General features: G+C 30.1%; 1 protein-coding gene across 1 annotated transcript; it reads left to right on the top strand.

The window, feature by feature from the left end:
• Window positions 1-9,889: 9,889 nt before the first annotated feature.
• On the top strand, window positions 9,890-15,015 carry LOC100246886 (F-box/LRR-repeat protein At3g48880). The gene is made up of 3 exons (XM_003632005.4): window positions 9,890-10,052; window positions 11,322-11,650; window positions 14,402-15,015. The coding sequence occupies exons 2-3, from the start codon at window positions 11,322-11,324 to the stop codon at window positions 14,880-14,882; spliced, it is 810 nt and encodes a 269-aa protein (XP_003632053.1). The 5' UTR covers window positions 9,890-10,052; the 3' UTR covers window positions 14,883-15,015.
• The last annotated feature ends 7,128 nt before the right edge of the window (window positions 15,016-22,143 follow it).

The following is a 22,143-nucleotide window of genomic DNA, read 5'->3' as shown; positions in this document are numbered from 1 at the left end:
TTAGTTTTTAAGTTAGTAAAAAGACCAAATATCTATGTAACAATTAGTTTTATATTAGTTTGATATAAATACCTCTCGGGAGCCTGTTCTCAGAGAGGAGTTCCTTCTGTAAACGTTTGGTAAGCTAGTAAAGGTCTTTTTCTTTCTACTGCCTTACCTTCTCACTTCGTATTTTCATTTTATTTCTAAGTTATGAATTCTCTGAGGAGTTTTCCCCGGAGAATGAGTAACTAAACCTCCAATTCCTTGGAGCTAAGGTTGCCGGGGAAGGTTCCAAGTGCAAGAATGCAAAGCTCTGTGGTTTTAGCTAGTAATGAAGAGGAAGTGAAATCCTTTAGTGATTTCAATGTTTTTAGTTAACTTAAAACATCTTAGAGTCACCTGGGCCAACACTTGGTAAGGCAAGTGATTTCCAACCGTGGAAATGCACTAGTTTACCCCTTGCGAGCCTCTGGTAGGTGACTTCAAGGTAGGATTTTCTGGAATTACCAACACTTGGTAAGCTTTTGGACTCTTAGGAGGCATCCATTAGTTATCTCTTGCGAGTTTGTGAAGGGAAGTCCAAGGTTAAAGATCACCTTGAATGGTAAGTGCTCGTGAGAGGCATGAACCATTGCAAGTTGCATCAGTGAGAGAATTAAAGTGAAATCTAATTGAAGGAGTCTCTGTACATCACCGGTTAGAGAATTAACTATAAGTTGAATCTCTAATGCGAGGAAATGAACCATCTGACCGGAGCTATGTCTTTTGCATGAGGAACCACCCCAGTGAACCTAAATCTCCAAGGAATGCTTTTCTTCCTAAATTATTCCAAACTTCTGTTAAGTTAGTTAGTTTAAATCTCAACCTTTACCAATCAAAGTTTGTGTTTTATTTCTTAAACTAACCGTGAAATGAAACAAAACCAATTCACTTGGAATTGGTATCCTTGATTGCTTGCAAATCATTCCCAGCGAACGATCCTTAGAGCCACTATACTATAGTAGCTTTGTATTTGCTACCCTAGTGTATGGTGTTATAGGTATAAATTTTGTTGATCACTTCCTCAATCAAGGAGCACCAGCTGAACACAAATCAGCTGAGACACCAATTGGGCATGAATCAAGCATCAACAACCAGTAGGTTTTTGCTATTAGGATAGAGCCTTAGAAAGCATGATATGATGTAAAAAAAATTTAGATTCATTAATAAACTTACTTATTTATGATTTTGGTTCCTTTTACTATCCTATTTGCATTCATTGGGTATTTTGAGCATTCACACCTCTTTCACTTGCATTGTACATGACTTTGGTATATTAGGAGTTGTATAGAAGATCTAAGTCATAAGTTCCTTACAAGATGGTAAATTGTTCATAGTTGGTTCATGAATTTAAGCAGTCTGATAGAGATTGTAGTGCTCTACTTCTTAATTAGAAGAATGACTTATCTTGGTTATTGGAATAGTTTTCTCATAATGAGTGTACTAGTGTGTATGATTATATATTGGATAGGACCTACCATAAATCATGTCATTAGTTATTTGGTAGTCATGATTCACTAAGCTGCTACATTAGAATCACAAGAATTCTAACTATCCTTTCATAGCTCCTTGCTGAGTTATGAGCACCAACATACTCATTGCTTCAGTATAATCTGTAGGGTATAAACCTCCTACTATAATGAAGTACTTATGTGCTAGAAGTAATAAAAATGGTGTATCTCTATTCCTCTGGATCTATAGTATTTTATGTATAATAGGACTATCTTCTAATATTCTCCAAACTATATCATTGTTTGCCTTATACATATTGTTAGGAATTTAAGGCTAATCCAACCTATGATAATCACCCTAGAGGGGGAGGTGAATAGGGTGATGGTCTCTTTTTACAAATTTAAAACTAAGTGAATGTAAGAGACAATTTATATGCAAGTATATAATAAGCAATATAAAGACAATTGCATATAAATTAAAGAGTAGGGAAGAGACAATGCAAGCACAAGAGTTTATAGTGGTTCGGCGCAACCCGACCTACATTCACTCTCCTCTGGCTTCAGTCCCGAGCTTGAGGTTCCACTAATTCAAGGCTTCCAAACCAAGCCTTCAAGCAATACAATTGGATTATGGTTCCAATTCACCTTCTTGGACTTTTGGCTCCAAGTACCCTTTACACTTCTCAAGAGATATCCCTCTCTTGAACAATTTCCTCTCAAGGATTTACAAATAAAAAGATCTCACAAAAATCCTAGTACAAGAACTTTAAGCTCAAATGATACAAGAAAACTAGGATTGAATGGTGCACTAAAGATATGCAAGTTTTGAAATAATGGTGCACTCAAAAATACTCTTCTAAGGCTCAAATATAATCAAGAAAGATTTGGGAAGGTTAAGCTCATGAAACAATGAAGATTGTAGCCTTTTTATAGAAGAAAAAAGCCAAACTAGCCATTGGGGGTTCGACCGGTCGAGCTAGGGGTCGATCGATTGACTAGCCGTTAGCATTTAATGCTTGGAAAGTGACCGTTGGGCCTCAACCGGACCTCGATCGGACCTCAACCGGTTGAGGTTCAACCTTGACCGGGAAGAGAAGGTCATTGGGAGAGAGAGAAACTTTTTGGCCTCCCTCAACCGGTCCTCGACCGGACAAGCACAACCGATCAACCGGTTGAACCGGTTGAGCCATTTTTTTGGCTCAACACCCAATCTTTTTCAACTTAAAATCTTTAACACAAATTTGAAAATCATTTAACACAAGGTTTTAATTGAAAACATGAAATCATCCAATTATTAAGATATTTAAAACAATATTACTCTTGGATGATTTTGGTGCATAAATAAAGAATGAAATGCATGAAAGTCCTAGTGCACCAACAACCTTACAAAGAGATCTTATGAAGCTTTGGTCTTGAAAAACTCTTTTCTTTGAAGTGGTCTTCTTCTTCATGATTTCTCCTTGGCTTGATTTGTCTTTGTGATTGCCACTTTGGAAATCGTCTTGCCTAATCACACTTGAAATATGATCATTAGTTCTAAACTTTGTTTTGTTATCATCAAAATCAAGATTAACCAAACCTTGGTTTCACACATATCATATAATTTTCATCAAAAATATGATATTTATAGTAATAAACACCTTTTGATAATCCTAACTATAAATTAATAATCCTGAAACCCTCTTGAATATCCTATAAACTGATATACTTCTTACCTTGCTTCCAACTAGTCTACCTTTATATTCAACATGAGTGTTAGACACTCCTATATACGAATTTATCATAAGCTAAATTTACAACATATTCACATCTCTCTGAAGTTAAAGGTATCAACCTAATAATGGAGGTAAGATACAACCTTCAAGGAATCTCCTAAACAAATATGAGAAGTGTTGAAAAACCAATCATCAATGTCACTATGTCTATCAAAGTTCAATATTTTCTTTCTGTTACTCTATGCAATGGAGTCCTTGGTACATGCAACTGGGATATTATCTCATGCTCCTTATGGAAATAATCAAACTTAATAGACAAAACTTTTATATTTCATGATGACATTTTTCCTTGGGAAAATACTTTAGTGATGAAAATTCTATTTCATCAAGAAAAATTTTAGGTGTTGAAATAGAACTTTCATTGGTATACTTTTAGCGAGGGAGGTCCTCTTTAAAATATAGGAAATGGAAGCTATGGCTAGAATCTCAACTTCTTTACTAGCTTCTAGTTCTTGTCTTTTAGGAGCGAGAAGCTTTTTAAAGAAATTCAAGGGTGGTCGAATATTAGGTTTGAAAGACTGAGACTCTTCCTACTCATATACTAGCCAAACAAAGTTAGGTCAAGAGGGAAAACAATAAGAATGAACAAAGGGTGGTCGAAGATCAGGGATTTCCAACAAACCCGCCCCGTTGCCATCCCTAGGCACAACATAGTTTGTAGTAGTTCATGTGGGCCACTATGTTAGGCCAACATAACCGAGTTAAGATTCATGCCATGCCATGCCAGCTCATCCAAGTGAAATGGGTGGCCCGTCATGACCTATTAGCCATAGGCTTAGCTAGGATTCCATGTCGATGGGTCGTTCTAGTAGGCAAGTTATTCGACTAACCCACTCTCCACTCTTTTTATTTTTATTTTTATTTTTTATTTTTTAAGTCATTCTATTCTCTAGAAAAAATGTATATATTTATTTATTTTTTGCAAGTCAAGTAAACTTGGTGGTTTCTTACTTTTTAGAGGGAGGTTATGTTATTGAAAATAATAATAAATAATAAAATTAGAAGCATGGTAACACAACAATGTAAAAACAATAATTTAGGAATTAATTACATGATTATTAATGATATTTGAAAATTTAGTCCATATTTGGTTTTTGAAAAATTTGAGGAAAAATATAAAAAAAAAATAGAAGAAAAAAATAGGTTGAAAATTAATATATTATTTTTATATATTTTTAAAATTTTACTTTACTTATTTCAAAAATATATAAATTTTTAAATTTTAATTATATTTTATTTTCTTTTATAGTTTTTTTTATAATAAAATCAAACTTGAGAATATATATATATATACACATCAAAATTCAAATTATTTAACCCTGTGCACCTTTAATACACAACAATTTCACAGAACAACTACTGACACCAATTTCATGAGCCATGCATAAAAATCAACATTATAAAAATATTTTTGACCCACATGAAAACTTTCACTTAGCATCGTGACCAATTTTTCACATTAAATACATTTTTTATACCAACCACCACCTTTAGATGACAACTCACTATTTATACTGTAATATTGCTTTTCATTTTCAGGATGAGCTGGGGTGATACTCATCACTAGAAAAAACAAGAAGAAAAAAAAGTGATATATATTTTATTAAATAACTTGATATATAGGAGGAAATTAAAAGTAGAAAATGAAGGAATACTTTAAGAAAAATTAGGTGCAAAGAAAGCAAATGAGTGCAATTATTAGCTTAGTTGATTAGTGCGATGCATAAAAAACAACATTACAAAAATATTTTTGATCTACACAAAAAACTTTCACTTATTATGCGGGACAATTTTTCACATTAAACGCATTTTTTTATAACGGCCACATTTTTCATTTTCAGGATGAGATACTGATACTTATCAATAGAAAAAGAAGTGATGTATATTTTATTTAGTAACTTGATATATGGGAAAAAATTAAAATTAAGTAGAAAATGAAAGAATAGTTTAGGAAAAATGAGATACAAAGAAAATAAATGGGTGCAATGATCACCTTTAATTGTTAATATAGAGGTAGGAAATTAATTATTATATAAGAATTTAGGGAAGATTTAGATGGCTCAACTCCATTTCTACCAGTTTTATGAGGTGTTTTTATCCATGAAAAATACATTATAAAAATAATTTTATTAAAGACAAAATTAATTATGAATAAATTTTATTTAAGCAAAAATCTATTTCTCATAGTACCTCTTACTTAAAAAAGGAGGGTAAAGATTATGGTTGAGAATTTATTAAAATACACTTAAAAGTTGTGTTACTCACCTAAATAAATTGAACTAAATGAAATTAAAAAAAGATATATAACTCATTAGGTAGAAAACAAATAAAGGAAAAAAAAACTATCATCTAGCAAATTTCATTTTATGGCATACCATTATTAAAAAATAAATAACAACGTAGTGGTTTGAATTGTGGCAAATGAAAAGGGTTAAATATGTCTAATGCTTCTAAATATGTCTAATGAGTATCTTTTCATTAAGCCTCATTGTGGACCCTCGCATTTCGGCTCATGCGTTTTCCACTCGATGGCGAGCTCCATTTTTTTTATTTAAAAATGATTTTTATTTATTAAAAAGAAATAACTTGGAGTTGTCACTTACTTTTGTTTTATTTTTAAAAAGGTAAACAAAATAAGAAAGAAAACCCTAAGCGTGACTCCTTATTTTGGAAAATGTGGTCGGTAAAAAATCGGATCGGGCTCGGGGGTTAGGTTACTTATCGGGAAGGTACGGTAAAAACCCTAGCACCCCTCTAAGTCCCTAAAGTCGGGTCTTTACTAATAAAATAAAGCTGATGCAGCAATCAATAGGAAAATCAATGGATACTCAAATTGATCATGCACATATGGGAATCAAAGCAGAATTACTAGAATGGGAGTAGATGCGTACTTGGACCACGAACGAGCAATGCTCTATCATAAAAAAAAAATGGGATCAATGCACAATAAAGAGCACAAAAACATATCACATGCATCACCAAACAGAAATTAAAAATGTTCGAGGAAAACTGGATTTTTGAAATTTATTTGAAAATTGGAGTCTTGAAGATTATTTGAAAATTGGATTTTTAGAAATAAAATGTAAGAATGAGAATTTTAGAAATTGAATTTAAAAGAAATTGGAATTTCAAGATTTGTTCGAGAATTGGAGATTTGCAAATTAAATTTAAGAATTGGAGTTTTGGAAACCAAATTTGAAAGAAATTGGAGCTTTGAAAATTATTTGAGGTTTTGGGATTTTTTTTTTTTAAAATTAAATTACAAAATTGGGACTTTGGAAATTAAAATTTGAAAGGAATCAGAATTGATAATTGTTTGAGAAGTAGAAACTATGAAAATCGAATTATAAAAATTAGAAATTTTGAAAATTATTCGAAGGCGAAATTTTTAGAAATAAATGAATAAAATGATGACAATAATGATAATAATAAATAAATAACTGAATAAATGCGACAATTGGAATATTGGAAACTGAAAATTAAATTCGAAAATTAGAAAATTGGAATTTCAGGGAACTAAACTTGGAAATTGGAATTTTAAAGAATTATTTAAAGACAGAATTTTTTAAAAATAAATAAATAAATAAATAAAATAATAATAATAAGGAGAATAATAATGATTAAACAAATGAATGTGACAATTGGAATTTTGGAAATTTAAAGAATTATTTAGAGATGGAATTTTAAATAAACGAATAAATGAATAAATAGATGAATAGAATAACGAAAATAATAACGATCGGATAAATAATTGCAAAAGTTAGAATTTTAGAAATTGGAAATTGAATTTAAAGATTGGAAATTCGAAGGATTATTTAGAAATGTGGTTTTAAATATATGAATAAGTGAATAAGTAAATGAATGGAATAATAATAACGAAAATAACCATTAAACAAATGAATGTGAATAGTAGAATGTTTTATATTGAAAATAAGATTTGGAAGTCAGATTTTTGAAGAATTGAACTTTAATGATTGGAATTTTTTTAAAAAGAAATAAATGAATAAATATGGAATAATAATAATAATAACAGAAATAATATTTAAACGAATAAAAGTGAATAGTGAAATTTTTTAGATGAAAAATTAATTTTGGAAGTCAGATTTTTGAAGAATTGAACTTTAATAATCGGAATTTTTTAAAAAGAAATGAACAAATAAATAAATGGAATTATAATAATAATGACCAAAATAATATTTAAACGAACGAAAGTGAATAGTGAAATTTTTTATATTGAAAATTAATTTTAGAAGTCAGATTTTTGAAGAATTGAACTTTAATGATTGGAATTTTTAAAAGAAATGAATAAATAAATAAATGGAATTATAATAATAATGACCAAAATAATATTTTAAATGGACAAAAGTGAATAGTGGAATTTATGAGATTGAAGATTAAATTTGAAAGTCTAATTTTTTAAGAATTGAACTTTAATGATTTGAATTTTTAAAAGAAATGAATAAACAAATAAATGGAATTATAATAATAATGACCAAAATAATATTTTAAACGGACGAAAGTGAATAGTGGAATTTATGAGATTGAAGATTAAATTTGAAAGTCTGATTTTTGAAGAATTGAACTTTAATGATTAGAATTTTTTAAAATAAATAAATAAATAAATGTGAAATAATAATAATAACAAAAATAATGTTTAAACGAATGAATGAACGTGAATAGTGGAATTTTTTAGATTGAAAATTAAATTTGGAAGTTAAATTTGAAAATGGAAATTTTAAAAAAATTATTTAAAGACGGAATTTTATTTTTATTTTAATAAAAGAAAATTAAATTTGAAAATAATTAAATTTCAGGAAGTCAAAGTTTTGAAAACTAAATTTTTTTAAAAAAAAATGAGAGTTTTTGAAAAATTAAATTAAAATTGGAGCTTTGAGAAATTAAATTAATATTGGAGTCTTGAAAAATTATCTTGAAATTAAAATTTCAATTTTGGAAATGAAATCTTTGACATAAGAAATCGGAGAAAACTAAGGAAGTAATAACAATAATAATAAAAAGGAAATGACCACCAAACGTGTACAGCAAGTCCATAAGGAATAAACAAATGAAAAGAAAAAAACAAGCCCATTCTCCAATGCACCTCTCTGCCATACCCACAATAACCATTCGCTTAATGCCCTGAGGATACTCCATTTCTTTCCTCTGTTTTCTCTCAGTTTCTCTCCGAATCACAGTCATTCAAGTATAAAATAACACGCCGATCAATAAGATCATTCTTAAAGTTGACTTGACAGAGCAAGATTTCCTTATCAGCTCCCATGAGGAATTACTGCTTGGAGAAGAATCAAGAACAGCTTTGTATGCAGGATTTGACATGGTTGTAGCAGCTAAAACACCGACAAGCCCACCAGCAGGGAAGAAACGTTGGGGGTTTATTCTAGTCTTCACTCCATACTCAAATTGGACAATTGAATTGCTACAAACATTCCTCACTGTACCATCATGCCATTAAGTTTTTAGACAAGGTTCTTGGTTCAGACAAGCCCCTTGATGATCGTACAATTATTTCTCTTGTGGAAATTGAATGGAACATTTCCTCATAAGGATAAAAATACGAGAAGAAATGTACATACATATAAAAAGAAAGCCGTTAAGCCTCGCCCCATTCCACAGATGTCAATGGGAGGGGTTTGGGTGGAACCAAAAAAAAAAAACATGGGCATGATCTCCAAAAAAAAAACAAATGCAGTGATGAATCTACACTCAAAACATTCCAAAACGAAAAATAAAAATGCACAAGTAGTCTTCAAGTGTCAAAGGAATCCACAAATGACAAGAAACAAAGGAGAACAGTTCAAAACGGGAAAATTAAAAAAAGCAGAAACCATACCTGGACTAAAAGAATAAGGTCGAATGGATCTTCTGATTCTCCTCTCTTTCTCGTTCCCTTCCCACTGACTATGCTCCAGATCCCCCTATATCCAACCCGCCTGTTTCTATCTTCTGCAGCAAGCCATTACCAGCTCCACTGTGCACCATTCCGCCAATCCGTCATCTCCACCCACCACCATGGCCAACCATCCTCTCTTGCTACGCGTCCCATGCAGCTGCTTTCACGCATGAGGAGGCCCCCCCTCCCTACTTCAAAAAATGAATAAATTCCGCTCCCGGGTGATTCATGAAATACCCTTTGTTTCAACTTATAAAAATAAAAGAGTAATAATAAAATAATAACACCAAACCATTACACTTGGCTTAAAAATAGGGTTCTACGCTAATGTAAAAAGCTGGTGTGACTATTGATTAAGAATGAAAATATAGATAATTATAAATATATCGATATTTAAGTTTTATGAATATATAAAAAATATATCAATATGTATTTTAACAAAAAAAATATTGATGATATAAAAATTAATACAAATTTTGAAAATATTAAGAAAATTTTAAAAAATTATATAAAAAATATATTTTTAAGGCATTTTTATTTAAAAATTGATATATATAATTTATCATATTTGATAATAATATCTTTTAAATCGATAAAAAAATATAAATTTTATAAATGTATATTTTAAATTACATTATATATTATTTTATAATAATATTACGATAAATAGTCTTAAAATATATTTAATATTAAAATTATCATCTATTTTAATTTAAATGTATAAATAATAAGCCCATCCGTGAGGCGGTGGTGCAATAGTGTGAGAAACAAAAGTCCAGATCAAATGCTCTTACCTCAATAAATGCGCTGCTACAACCCTAGTCATGGCTATTCCATTGGTGAAACGACTACCACAGGGCCTCTCCTCCATTCAAGCCCGCCTCTGTATCCAAGGTAAGTCCAAATCAAATTCTTTTTCTTACTGGCTTTTTTCTTCTTACTTTGATTGGTTCTTTTACTTTTCTTGTTTTTTCCGGATTTCAGCCTTTTATCTTTTCAAAATTGTTTTGCAAATTTACTTTTTCAAAAATATTTCGCAATTTTATTTTATTTTCAAATAGTATTGCTTCTGAAATATTGTTTTTATCGTAATTGTCGATTTCTTTTCATAATTTTCTTTTCTTGGGATATTTTTTTCAACTTTTCGTTTCCAATCTTGCCTAAATTATATCCTTTTGAAATTATTCTGCAACTTCTGCCATCTATTTTGTTTTAAATTTGTTCTCTTCCAGGTTGCTGTTTGTCGTGATTGTCCGCTTTTATGATGCTCTGTTTTATTTTCTTTTTTATTTTTTTGAATTTCTGTTTCCTTTTTCAACTTTTAGCGAAAAATTCCGTTTCAGCTTATTTTGGGAATCTCTCTTTTCCAGGAATTTTTTTTTTTTTTTAAACTTCCTTTCAAATCTTTTCATTGCGGTTTCTTTGAGCGTGTCGAGTGTCCTTGATGTTCTGTTTCTGTTTTATTGAATTTAAATTTATTTTTTTATTTTTCTTAGCTTTTTCTTTTTTTGCTTTTCCTTTCTATTTTCTTTCTAACCAAACATAGCCTAAGTTTCACTTTATTAGGAAATTAACCAAATTATAATCTTATCTCAGGCTTTAAGAACCTTATAACAAGTAGGAATTTTTGGAAAATAGCAGGTAGATAAATGACCAAAATGAGGTTAAACCCAGTTGACCCTTTGCCCACTCTTTGAAAATTATGAGCTAGTCTACTGAACTAGGTCTCATAGATACCTAGGAACTCTATAGGAATGAATTTTTCATTCCTCTTATTGTAAGTAATTCAAGCACAGTGATGAATGGAAAATAGAATAGATTTTCATTTTGATTCTCTTTTCTACTGCTTTAGACATGTCTTAAAATCAGTTAGTCACCTTCTCTACTAATCATGAGCTGCATGAGCATGCCTTTTTATAAATCTTAGCAATAAAGGGTGTTCGGTAAAACTTAATACTTAATGACTTAAAGGGACTCTAAGTTAAATTATGCTAATTTTAAATTATTTTACTAAATGTACTTAATTCACTTAATGATTTAAATTAAGTTACTAAGTCATTAAATTGATTTTCCAAACAACCCCTTAGTGTGAGTAGACTTGATATATAAACTTTCGGGTCAATGGATGGAATAGAGGTGACTTGTTATTTATCATTTGTACAGATGGAAGAACAAAAATCGGTGGAATTGAACATGGACTGTTTGGTGAATGTGCTTGGAAGAGTGGAAATGGATTCATTACTATTTGCAGTTCCATATGTATGCAAGTCGTGGTACAAAGTGAGCCTCGATCCTGTGTGCTGGAAGCGTCTTGTTTTTCCTCACTTTGAACAGATGGTTATGAAAAGGTTCATGGAGGTATATCAAAGTATTGGACCCTTCTCTGTCACTTCATTCATAAATTCTATAGTTCGTCGTAGCAATAGATTGGCTACTGCCTTGGTGCTCCCCGATTACTGCACAAAAGAGGCATTGGAGTACGCTGCTGATGAGTAAGTCATCTAAATTACTAAAAAATTCTAATATGAAGTCAATTACATATGTGATATTTTTAATTATGCATCATGCTTTGCTAAGTGCCTAGTTTTTCATCCATCTTCATGTTCCATTTAAGTAAGAAGAGTCTGAATGATGTGTGTGCATAATTTTATTTTATTTGATGATAATTTCCTGTTGCATCCTACTATTTACCCATGTTGAACCACTTTGGGAATTGAATGAGTTCTATATGAAAGACTAATAGAAAGCTATTGTTGATCCTATGTCCTAGAAGCATCCTTGTTATACTAATTCAGGAAGAGTTTTTTTTTTTTTCTTTTTATATTTATTTATTTATTTTATGATGATACTGCCACTTCACTAAAAAGATATATAGGAATTTCAAATTAATGGATCCTTTTCTGTTACTGCATGAGGTCCCTAACCAATTGTAGCAAGAGTTCTGCTAGTGTACTTCTAACTGCAAGGTTTATAAGGGAATATCATGTATCCTTCTCTTTCACTGCATAAAGTCCATAGAATGGCAAGAAGAGATCTGCTACATATTCCAACTGCTGTAAAGTGAGGCATGACAAGTATGTTGTGGCAACTAGCCTTCTCTCTGTTTGGTGTGACATGGGTGATTCACTACTCAGTTAAAGAGAACGTTCTAAGTTGGCATGGTTCTTTTGTGGGGAAGAGAGCTTGGAAGTCACCCCCTTATGTATGTTTGGACTCCCTGGAAGGAGAGAAATAGGAGGTCATTTGAGGATGCTGAACGGTCAGATCAAGCTATTAAATACTCTTTTATGGCCAGTTTCTTGGAATGGATTAAGCCATACATAGACCATCAATCAATATCCATGATAAGATTTGTAGATTGGTTGTGCTTGATGTAAGGGGAGTGAGGTTGTTTTTTGTTTTTTCTTTCCTTGTTTTGTCCTTTAACACATGTTGTATATATCATGTGTACTTTGTTGTGCTCTTTTTAAGGTACTAATAATATATCTCTTTTATTGCCTATCAAAAGAAGGAAAAAAAAAGAAACTAAAAGAACTGATTTCTCATTTTCTTAATGTGTTCGGTCATGCATACTTTGCTTAAAATTTTTGTAAAAATATTCCTGTATTGAAGTTTCAATGATATTTCATTTTATATAAAATCCCTATTTTTCCATCATTTTATATACTTGAAATGCAATCCGATACATGTATTTTCTTTACTTGATGATATATCTTACCTTGTGCTTTATGTATAGAATCTGTCTTAGACCTAAATATCACACAAACATAGTGGACTAATAATAAAAGCAAAGAAAGAGAAAATAAAAGACAGTCACACAACATATTTGAGATACTGATACAGATTACATCAATTCCATTTTACTTTGAGGTAGAAAGAAACTGTATTACATTAACTTTTAACCTTCTACATTAGTTTTTCTGCTGTCATTGAATATTACATCCTTCTTCAACACCCACCACCCACACCCCCTCGACCCCTTCCCTTTTATTTCCAATATTTTGAAGTCAATAACTAAATTACAAATTCCACATCCAATGAAATACGCTGTTGGTATTTAGGATTTTATTGCTATTCTTAGAACCAATATAAATATGAGACACAACGAAAATATTCCCAATATGATAAGTTTTTACCATTTTTATTTAAGCACTGTTCCAAAACCTTACAGATTCTCTATTTTCCAGAAGTACAATCTTCCTAGAAATTCATTTACGGATGTTATTACTGGCAACTTCTTTTTCAACATCACAACCTTCATTCTCTTATAGTTCATGTTTCTAAGTCAACCATCCTCTTCACCGTATATGCTATTAGGGATTGTTTCTGTGCCTCAAGTGACTTGACTAATTAAAGTTAGGTCCCTTTCTTTTTTTTTAATTTCTTCTCCCAGATAACCAACCAGCATATGGTTAAGTTGGTTTAGCTGTTTGATATTTTCCAGTAGCAACCAACATATGAAAAACAATTAATACTGAGTTGCATGTTTTTTAAACCATGTTCCTCGAGGGGAAAAGAAAACACCATGACCTTTATTTTGTATTTGGCAAAATCTTACATATCAAGAAGCTTATTTTGCTGTGGAACTTTTGCAAATAGGCAAACTCTTTAAGTGTTTCAAATTAAATCAATTTGATTAAAGTTTAGCCATCCAATTGAGTATCAGAAATTTCTAAAAAAATTTCACCGTTGTAAATTTGGTTGAATTTTCTAATTGCAGTGAGGTAATTTTTACTTCATTTTGTTCAGTGGACCATACTCACCATATAGTGGTTTTTGATTATTTTATAGATTTGCATTTGAATGGTGTTATTTCTGAAAACCTAATTAACTAAAAAGGAATGAAGAGTAGAATCATCTTATTTCATATATTTTCTACTGATTACCTTCCATGGATGCCTTAGCTAGCTAGTTTAATAAGATATGATCACTTTGCCAAAAAAGAGGAAAATGAACAGAAGTTTCACAATGTGTAGGCACTCAAATCACATAATTTAAGCATTTAGAGAAGGATATATTATTATGGTTCCCCATACTTCTTTAGTCAAACCTTCAAATTTTATCAACAGTATTTGAAGTTTTGAAAATGTGACTAAAAGAAGTATGAAAATTGTGTGGCAAGGTCATGTACTCAAATAAAGTAGTTAAGACTCGTCTATTGAAAGCATTCACCACTTTAAAGCTTGTCTTCCTTGCACCGAAGAAATTCTAGAAATAACTCTGTAATGAATTGTTGTTTTCAGGTGTCCTGCACTGAAAGTTTTGGAGCTGCCCAATGATCTACTTAAGAGAGAATCAGCCATTATTCCAGAATTAATAAGCAAGTGGAGAAATCTAGAACAGTTGAGACTTGAAAGACCCTCTAACTTGGAAGAAATCCTACACCAAATCAGCTGCCATTGCAAGAACTTTTTTGGGCTAAGTGTTATTGACTCTGAAGTTTGGGAAAATGAAGTGTCAGCCATTGTGTCACTGCCTAACATTAAGTACTTGATTTTAAGGGGAACATTCATTGAGCGGAAGAGTCTGGTGATGATATTGCAAGGTTGCAATAAACTTGAGCTTTTAGACATTAGGGACTGTATAGGTTTTGAGGGTGATGACGAGTTATTGAATCTTGCCTCGCATATTAATGCATTCAAGCTTGGGGGTTCTAAGCTTTCTATTTGGCATGACGAATACTACTGTTCTTATGATTCTGATTGTGGTTATGATTACTATTAGAATTGGGTTGGTTGAATTTAGTTGGAGTTGTTAACCTTGAGTTGATATTTTAAGTTTATTTTATGTATTCACATATCTGTTGAGATGAAAATACATTTTTTTTATATTACTTATAAAATATATTTATATTCAATTGGATGTCATATTCATCTATTTGAGAGTTATTTGCGTCACTTTCATTATTTATTAGATCTGAAAAATCTCATTAGAGGGTTAGCATTTCATTTCAAAAGTCAGGGATGTTTTCTTAATTTCACCAAATGTTAGGGGAGGTTAATGGTTTTTTTCCATGATAAAGCCTTGTTCTCAAAATCTATGAATATATATAGATTTAATGGCAGTTTGAGTGCCCATTTCTGAATCATAAAAAGTTTGTTGTGTTTTCAGTGGAATTTGTTTATGATCAGTCATGGAATCCTCTGTTCTTCTATTAGTATGTATAGTATGTGGATCCTTCAAATTACCAATAGAAGGTTCCCAATTCTCCTCACAAATTAATAGTTTGTAGTGAACTCATATCTTCTGGAAACATGTTTCTCTTGATTGCTAACTGTATATGTCAAATTTAAGAAGATAAAAGGAACAATAAATCATAGAAATTTGTGTTATGGGTTGTTTGGATATAAATCTTTATTTAGGAGTTCACAACCTTGACTGAAAATACCTGAAAGATGGAATATTGAAGATGAGATTGGACTTGGTAAGCCAAATAAGATCTTATCTTTCCTTGGATTATTATGTTTCAGTATACTATATAAACCAAGCATTGTCATCTGCCCTCTTTGCTTGCTTTTTTTGTACTATGTTATGTTTTAGCTTTTCTCCTTTTTTATTCAAGGAGGTTAAACATTTCATAATTCTTGATTCTTAGGTTTTGTGTCGCTTGCTAAACCTTATTTTACATCTAAAATGATGTCAACCACTACACCTACTTATATTTCTTCCGTCACTATTTTAAGCATGGAGGAGGAGATCAGCTAAGCTTGTGAAGATGCTGGGAATGGCTTACCATCACAAAGACATGTTATTGGGATAACAATTCCTTCTTTCTCAAAGACTATTTCTCCCCTGGTTCCATGAACTATATCATCCTTATGCATTTATATATTTGCTGTAATCTTTGAGTATTTCTTTAGGTTATCCATGTTGATTATTACTATACATTTGGATGAGTGCAAAAGGTAGGTCTCTTTTCAGTCATGCTGTGTATTGCTCCATCCATGGAAAATGTATTCAATGATAATTGCATATCTTTCCATGTGCCATTGCTTACGTATTTCAGTCTTATCCTTCCCAAACAGGGCCTTCCAGTCTCTGATATTGGTGGAGAGCTCAGCACTTCTGGCAAAGCATTCGTAAGGATCAGTATAATTCTAAATCTCATTAACATTAATAATGGTTGTAATTGACTTGCATTTTAGAAGCACTCTCTCAAAATTTTCAGTGGCATGGTTTCGCTGTTGCATATACGACGTTGGCTTCTATTATTGCATAGAGGAAGAATAACAGAATTGTACCATATCGACTGCTTCATTCTTTATGCAACTGCTATCGATTTTTATGCAACCCATGCATTCCAATGTCATTAACATTCATGATTGTGTTTAGGTTTGAACTTTGTGGTATCAAACACTTGCACTCTGTATGCATCCAAATGAGTTATTCTTGCTTTCATTCTTGGACCTGGTAATCTGCCAAGAAAGCGCAAAGATACAGTTCTGATAGATTATCATCTCATTCATCAGGAGTCATTAAGAGCCCTTTTAGAAAACAGGCATCTTGGACACAATCATTATTGATATCGAGAAGATGATTGATTCTAAAAATGATCATTGCTGCCTCAGATTAAATAATGCTCTTTGGTTCCTCTGTTAACTCTTGGTTGCTGTGAGATCAACCTTTGGCCTTCTCTGCTTGGTAAATTATTAACCTTTTATCTCGCCCTTTTTTCTCCTCCCCAATCTTTGTGAAGATGTTTCTTTGCTTCTCTTTGGGGATTGGATTACGAAGGTGTGAGTAATCAAACTATTGCTGAACTCGTGATAGCATTGTGGGTCCCGTTATAGTAAGCAAAATATACTTTGCGGATCAATCAGGTGTATCATGTGTACACCTTTGGATCCTATTTGTTTGTGCTATGAGTCAGTTGTTATTCTTATACCTTGGTTTCATTTTAAATTGTTGATTTAAAATTTATTATTTATTTTTTACTTTGAGTATTAAGGTTGTATTTACTCATTACTTTTAGCTAATATTTATGTTTTCGTTAATAATAAGTAATAAATTTATTTGTTAAATATTTAATTAGAAATATTGTAGATGCATAGTTACTTACAAAAATATTTATTATAAAAAATGAGTTGTAAGTGTAAACTCATAGTTGTAGAATATATTCTTATTAAACATTAATAAATAATGAAAAAAATATTTGAAATTAAAAATAAATTAACTATTTTAATTTAATACTTAAAGTTATTTTTTTACTTTAAGTTATGCCATCAAGTTATTTTACCAAGCATATTTAATTTAATTAATGAATTAGAAAGTATTAAATCATTAAGTTGATTTACCAATCACCTTATAAGAAAGATATAAAAATAGTTAAGTTTGATTGAATAAATTATTCTTAATTTTTGTCATATTTCACATTTATTTTCATTCTATTTTTCTCTTATTTAAACAACAAAACAAAATTGGTATTTTTTTTCCTCTTTGAAAATTCTTGTTATCTTCAAATTATATATTTTTTATGGCTTCTAATCAAATGCCTATAAGGTTATGTTTGGTATGTGTGATTGAAAAGTGAGAATGAACATCTCATTTATTTTCTTATTCATTTTAATGTTTGTATAATTTAAGTGATGATGGAAATGTAGTAAAAATTATTTAAACGGAGATAGAATACCACTTATAAGTAGGATTTCAATTAATAGGTTATGAGGGGGGAAAGTTGTGAGTGAGAGATGGGATAGAGATGTGAGAGCAAGAGACACCTGATAAAGCAAAAGAGCTCACTAAGGTGTAGATGTGAGGAAGAAAAAGATACCTAGTGAAGCAATAGGGCCCATGATTTAGGGTAGAGATACAAAGGGACCTAATAGTTGTATCTATTTTTATGTTCTCCATAATATTTTCTATAATGAAATGTTCTCTCTCATCGATGGAGGTAAGCATGATTAGTCAAATCTCATTAAAATCTTGTGTATTTTTTGTGTGGTTTGCTTTATTTTTGTGTTATTCCTTTAATATGTTTACATTGACGCATCAGTTGACACCACAAATGGTATTAGAGCTTTGGTTAAAGATGTCTAGGAGAGCCTTGGTGAAAAACTTTGATTGAAGATGTCCTAAAGAATCTTATTTAAAGATTTCAGGAAGAGTAAAGAGATTAGAGTACATAAGAAGATTACAGAAAGAATTTTAATTGAAGGTGGACTAAATTTTTCTATCATTAATAATACAAGAAATGAGAAGATTGTGGTGTGGGACAAAAATGTAGTGCATGAAGGGAACAATGGCACACGAGGAAAGCAACGCACAAGGAAATGGTAAATCATAGAAAGATGGAAAATTGCTTCAATGGAATTTAATAGAGGGTGGAGATTGTTGGGAAGGTGTCTCAAATTCCAATTTAAAATACATATATTTTTTTGTAAAAAGAATATTATATAGAATATTTTGTAACTTTATATGTGATTGTTATTAGATTCCTTATAGTTAGTGAGAATATCTCTATAAATATTTTAGATCGAAGGGAAAAAAGTTATGAGAGAGAGATGTGAAAAAGAGCGAGACACCCGGTAAAGTAAGAGGACTCACTAAGGTGTAGATGTAAGGAAGAAAAAAACACATAATGAAACAAAAGAACTCATAGTTCAGGGTGGAGATACAAAGGGACCAATAGTAGTATTTTTTTTTTTTTTTTTTATCATATAATGGAATGATCTTTCTCATTAGTGAAAGTAGGCATAATTAGCCAAACTATGTTAAAACTTGATGTACCTTTTATATGGTTTGTTTTATTTTTATGTTCTTGCTTTAATAAGTTTACATTAACACTTCCATTGGCACATATATTCTAAGTTTTGCCTAATTTAAAATTTATTTATATAATGAAATTATAATCGTATGCAAAGAAAAAAACTAGCAAAACATTCAAAATGAATTTGTCTTCGACTTTTTAGCCTTAATTTGATTGTTTTTAAGTTCTATCACTTTCTAATACAAATTGAATTTGAGTTTCAAATTGTTTTTAAAAATTAATAAATTTTTTGTTTTAAGTGTTGCTTGGTTTGAAATATATTTGTTTAATAAAAAAATATAGAGAAGTAAAAAAACAATTCACAAGAACACATAATTTAAAGAAAGATCACATTTGAAGATTTTTTATATTGGTATTAGTTGGTAAAGAAAATGAAAGAAGAAAGATATTGTGTCCTTGTTGGAATAATCTTTATAATTGCAAGTAATAAAATGAAAGTCCAAGAGCGTACCTACATTCATGACAATTAGATTCATACAAAATAAGTATTCGTTGGCTAATCCTTTAAAGACTTTATGCACATACACTAATGAAAATTACAGAGACCGATTCTTATAATCTAGGGACCCTTATTCCTCTAGAATTACAGTATATCCTTATCTTTTTTCTCTTATTCCCATCGAAGAAAACTAAGGGTAGTTATCACACCAAAAATATGCCTCACGTCTATAGATATGGATGGTTACACCAAAAATCATTTATTTTATTTTTATTTAATTAAAATAGAAATTGTTTCCAATAGTCCTAACTTATTTATAATAGTTTTAATTAGGGCTACACCTTGAGAGGGTTAGATCATGTTTGCTTTTGAAGAAAAGGCACAAAAAAAAAAAAATTATTTGGTTAAAATGGTTAAAATAATAGTCATATTTGTGAAAATAACCTTCCTTCAAAGACAATAAAATAATCCATTGCCCTTTTTTTGTTTCCTCCAACTATTACTTTCCCTCATTGTCACCTCACATTTTTTTTTACTTTATTTTCTTATCTTAACAAGAAAGAGAGAAAAGAAAAAGAAAGAAAGAAAAAAAAAAAGAAAGAAAAGAAATGGGCTTCCACTTGTGCTAATGGACATGAAAAACAGTAAAAAAATAAAAAATAAAAAATTGAAAAGCTTTATCTATACAACCGGTTCAAAAGATGGTAAGGAATCTCATGTATTGTTGGTAAGTTAATTCTCAATCAAAATATTCATCTAAACTTAACTATGGTAGTATTTCTTTAATAAAAAACTCAATTAACGTTGAGTTCTTAATCAAAATATTTACCTAAACTATTTAACTATAATTAAGTTTTATTTATGAAAAGTTTAATTAAGGTTAAGTTCTCAATCATAATATTCACTTAATTATCATTAAGTTTCATTCACAAATAACTTAATTAGGGTTAAGTTTTTAATTAAAATATCTACTTGAATTTAACTATGGTTAAGTTATACTTTATGAAGAAGTTAACTAGAGTTGTCAATCAAAATATTCACTTGAACTTAAATTATGGTTGATTTAAATTTCATTTACAAAAAAAAAAAAAAAAAAGACATTAAGTTAAGTTCTCTAAAATTAGAATGCTTACCTATATGGTTAAATTTTTAATTAAAAATTGTATTTGAATTTAATTATGATTTTTATTTACAAAGAGGTATAGAGTTAAGTTCTCAAAATCAAAATAGTTACTTGGACTTAATTGTAGTTAAATTTTGAATCTAAAATTTCACTTGAATTTAATTATAATTATAATTCATTTAGAAAGAATTATTAAGTTAAGTTCTATAAATCAAACTATTCACCTCAATTAACAAAAACTAATGAGTTAAGTATTTATCAACAATATATAAAGTGTTAAACTAAAAAAGTATAATATTCTAATCAAAATATTCATTTAGGTTGAAATATGTTTTTAACATATCAAACTACATTCAAAAACTAAAACTTCGAACATCTAGTAAAATTCCTCCAAATTAAGAGCCAACTCTCAGTAATTTATGAACTCATTATATAGGTAAATTCTTTAAGTTAAACAATTATGTTGTCATTTTCTTTCAAAACCAGTCGATAGGGGCATTGGTTAGAATCTTGAATTGATGGTCATGCATCGAGTATTCTACATGTATGACTAAGAACATTCCACAATCACCACTTCATGAAACACCTATAATCAAAATTAACATTCATAAAATAAAAACAAATATCAAAGTAGAAGACTAATACGTCTACACTATATTATAACTTAATTTCAAACAATATATATATGTTTAATCAATAAAATATTTCACAAAAGTAAGAAAACATATTTTTGAACATTATCATACAAATCATAAGTGATATATATTATTAATTCAATAATTTGGAACATATATAATACATAATCCCTAAAAATTTAAAAATTTTAGAAAATAAAGACTTACTTATGGACTTAGTAGATTCATTTTCCTCTTTTGCTTACCGCTAAGATAGTTGCTTTCTTCTACTTTTCATTTTTTATCCTCTTTGGTTTGTGACTATTCAAGGAACCATTTTTTGTTCCCTACTTGAAAAAAAATAAGGTGTGAGACAATTAAAAACAGGAAATACAAATTTGAATCAAAAGTGAAAGAGAAGTGAAGAGGAAAAAAACAAAGAAAAAGTTGATGGTCTGAATCAAGAGAGAGAATTAGAAGCAAAAAAAGGTTTTCTAGGGTTTGAGTGCTAATTTGATTTCAATAGTAGAAATTGAAAGCATGTGAATGAGAGAAGGAAATGCTAATTTAAAGTTAAGGGGAGATGAATAGTCATGTGTTGAAGAGGGATAAAAGAGGGGCATTTTTGTTGTTAAAAGGGGAGGTTAGTTTTGCAATATGGATGTTGTTTCCATCCATTTCAAAGAAAAGAGGAAAATGCAGAGGAAAGAGACTAGATAGAGAGGTTATATTTAATTTTCAGAAAAAAAAAACAAGGGGAAGAAAATAGTGATAAAAGGTAGAAAAAAAAAATTATAAATTATTTTAATATATTATTTTAAACTCATTTCAATTATTTATTAAAATATACCATTTTCTTAGGGGTTTTTTTTTTTCTTTTTAAACCAATATAGCATAAAGAATTTTTTTTTTTTTTTTTTTTAAAAAAAATGAACAATCAATAAAACCAGTGGAAGTGGAAGAGTGGGAAAAGGGCCTCATCTTGTCTCTAAAGTAGATGAGTCATAAATGATTCCCAGATTTCAGTGGGAGTTACCACTCCG

This window comes from Vitis vinifera, chromosome 5, assembly GCF_030704535.1.
Source record: "Vitis vinifera cultivar Pinot Noir 40024 chromosome 5, ASM3070453v1".
NCBI classification, from domain to species: Eukaryota; Viridiplantae; Streptophyta; class Magnoliopsida; order Vitales; family Vitaceae; genus Vitis; species Vitis vinifera.
The sequence above is the reverse complement of the archived record's forward strand: the minus strand, read 5'-3'. Positions and strand labels throughout refer to the sequence as shown.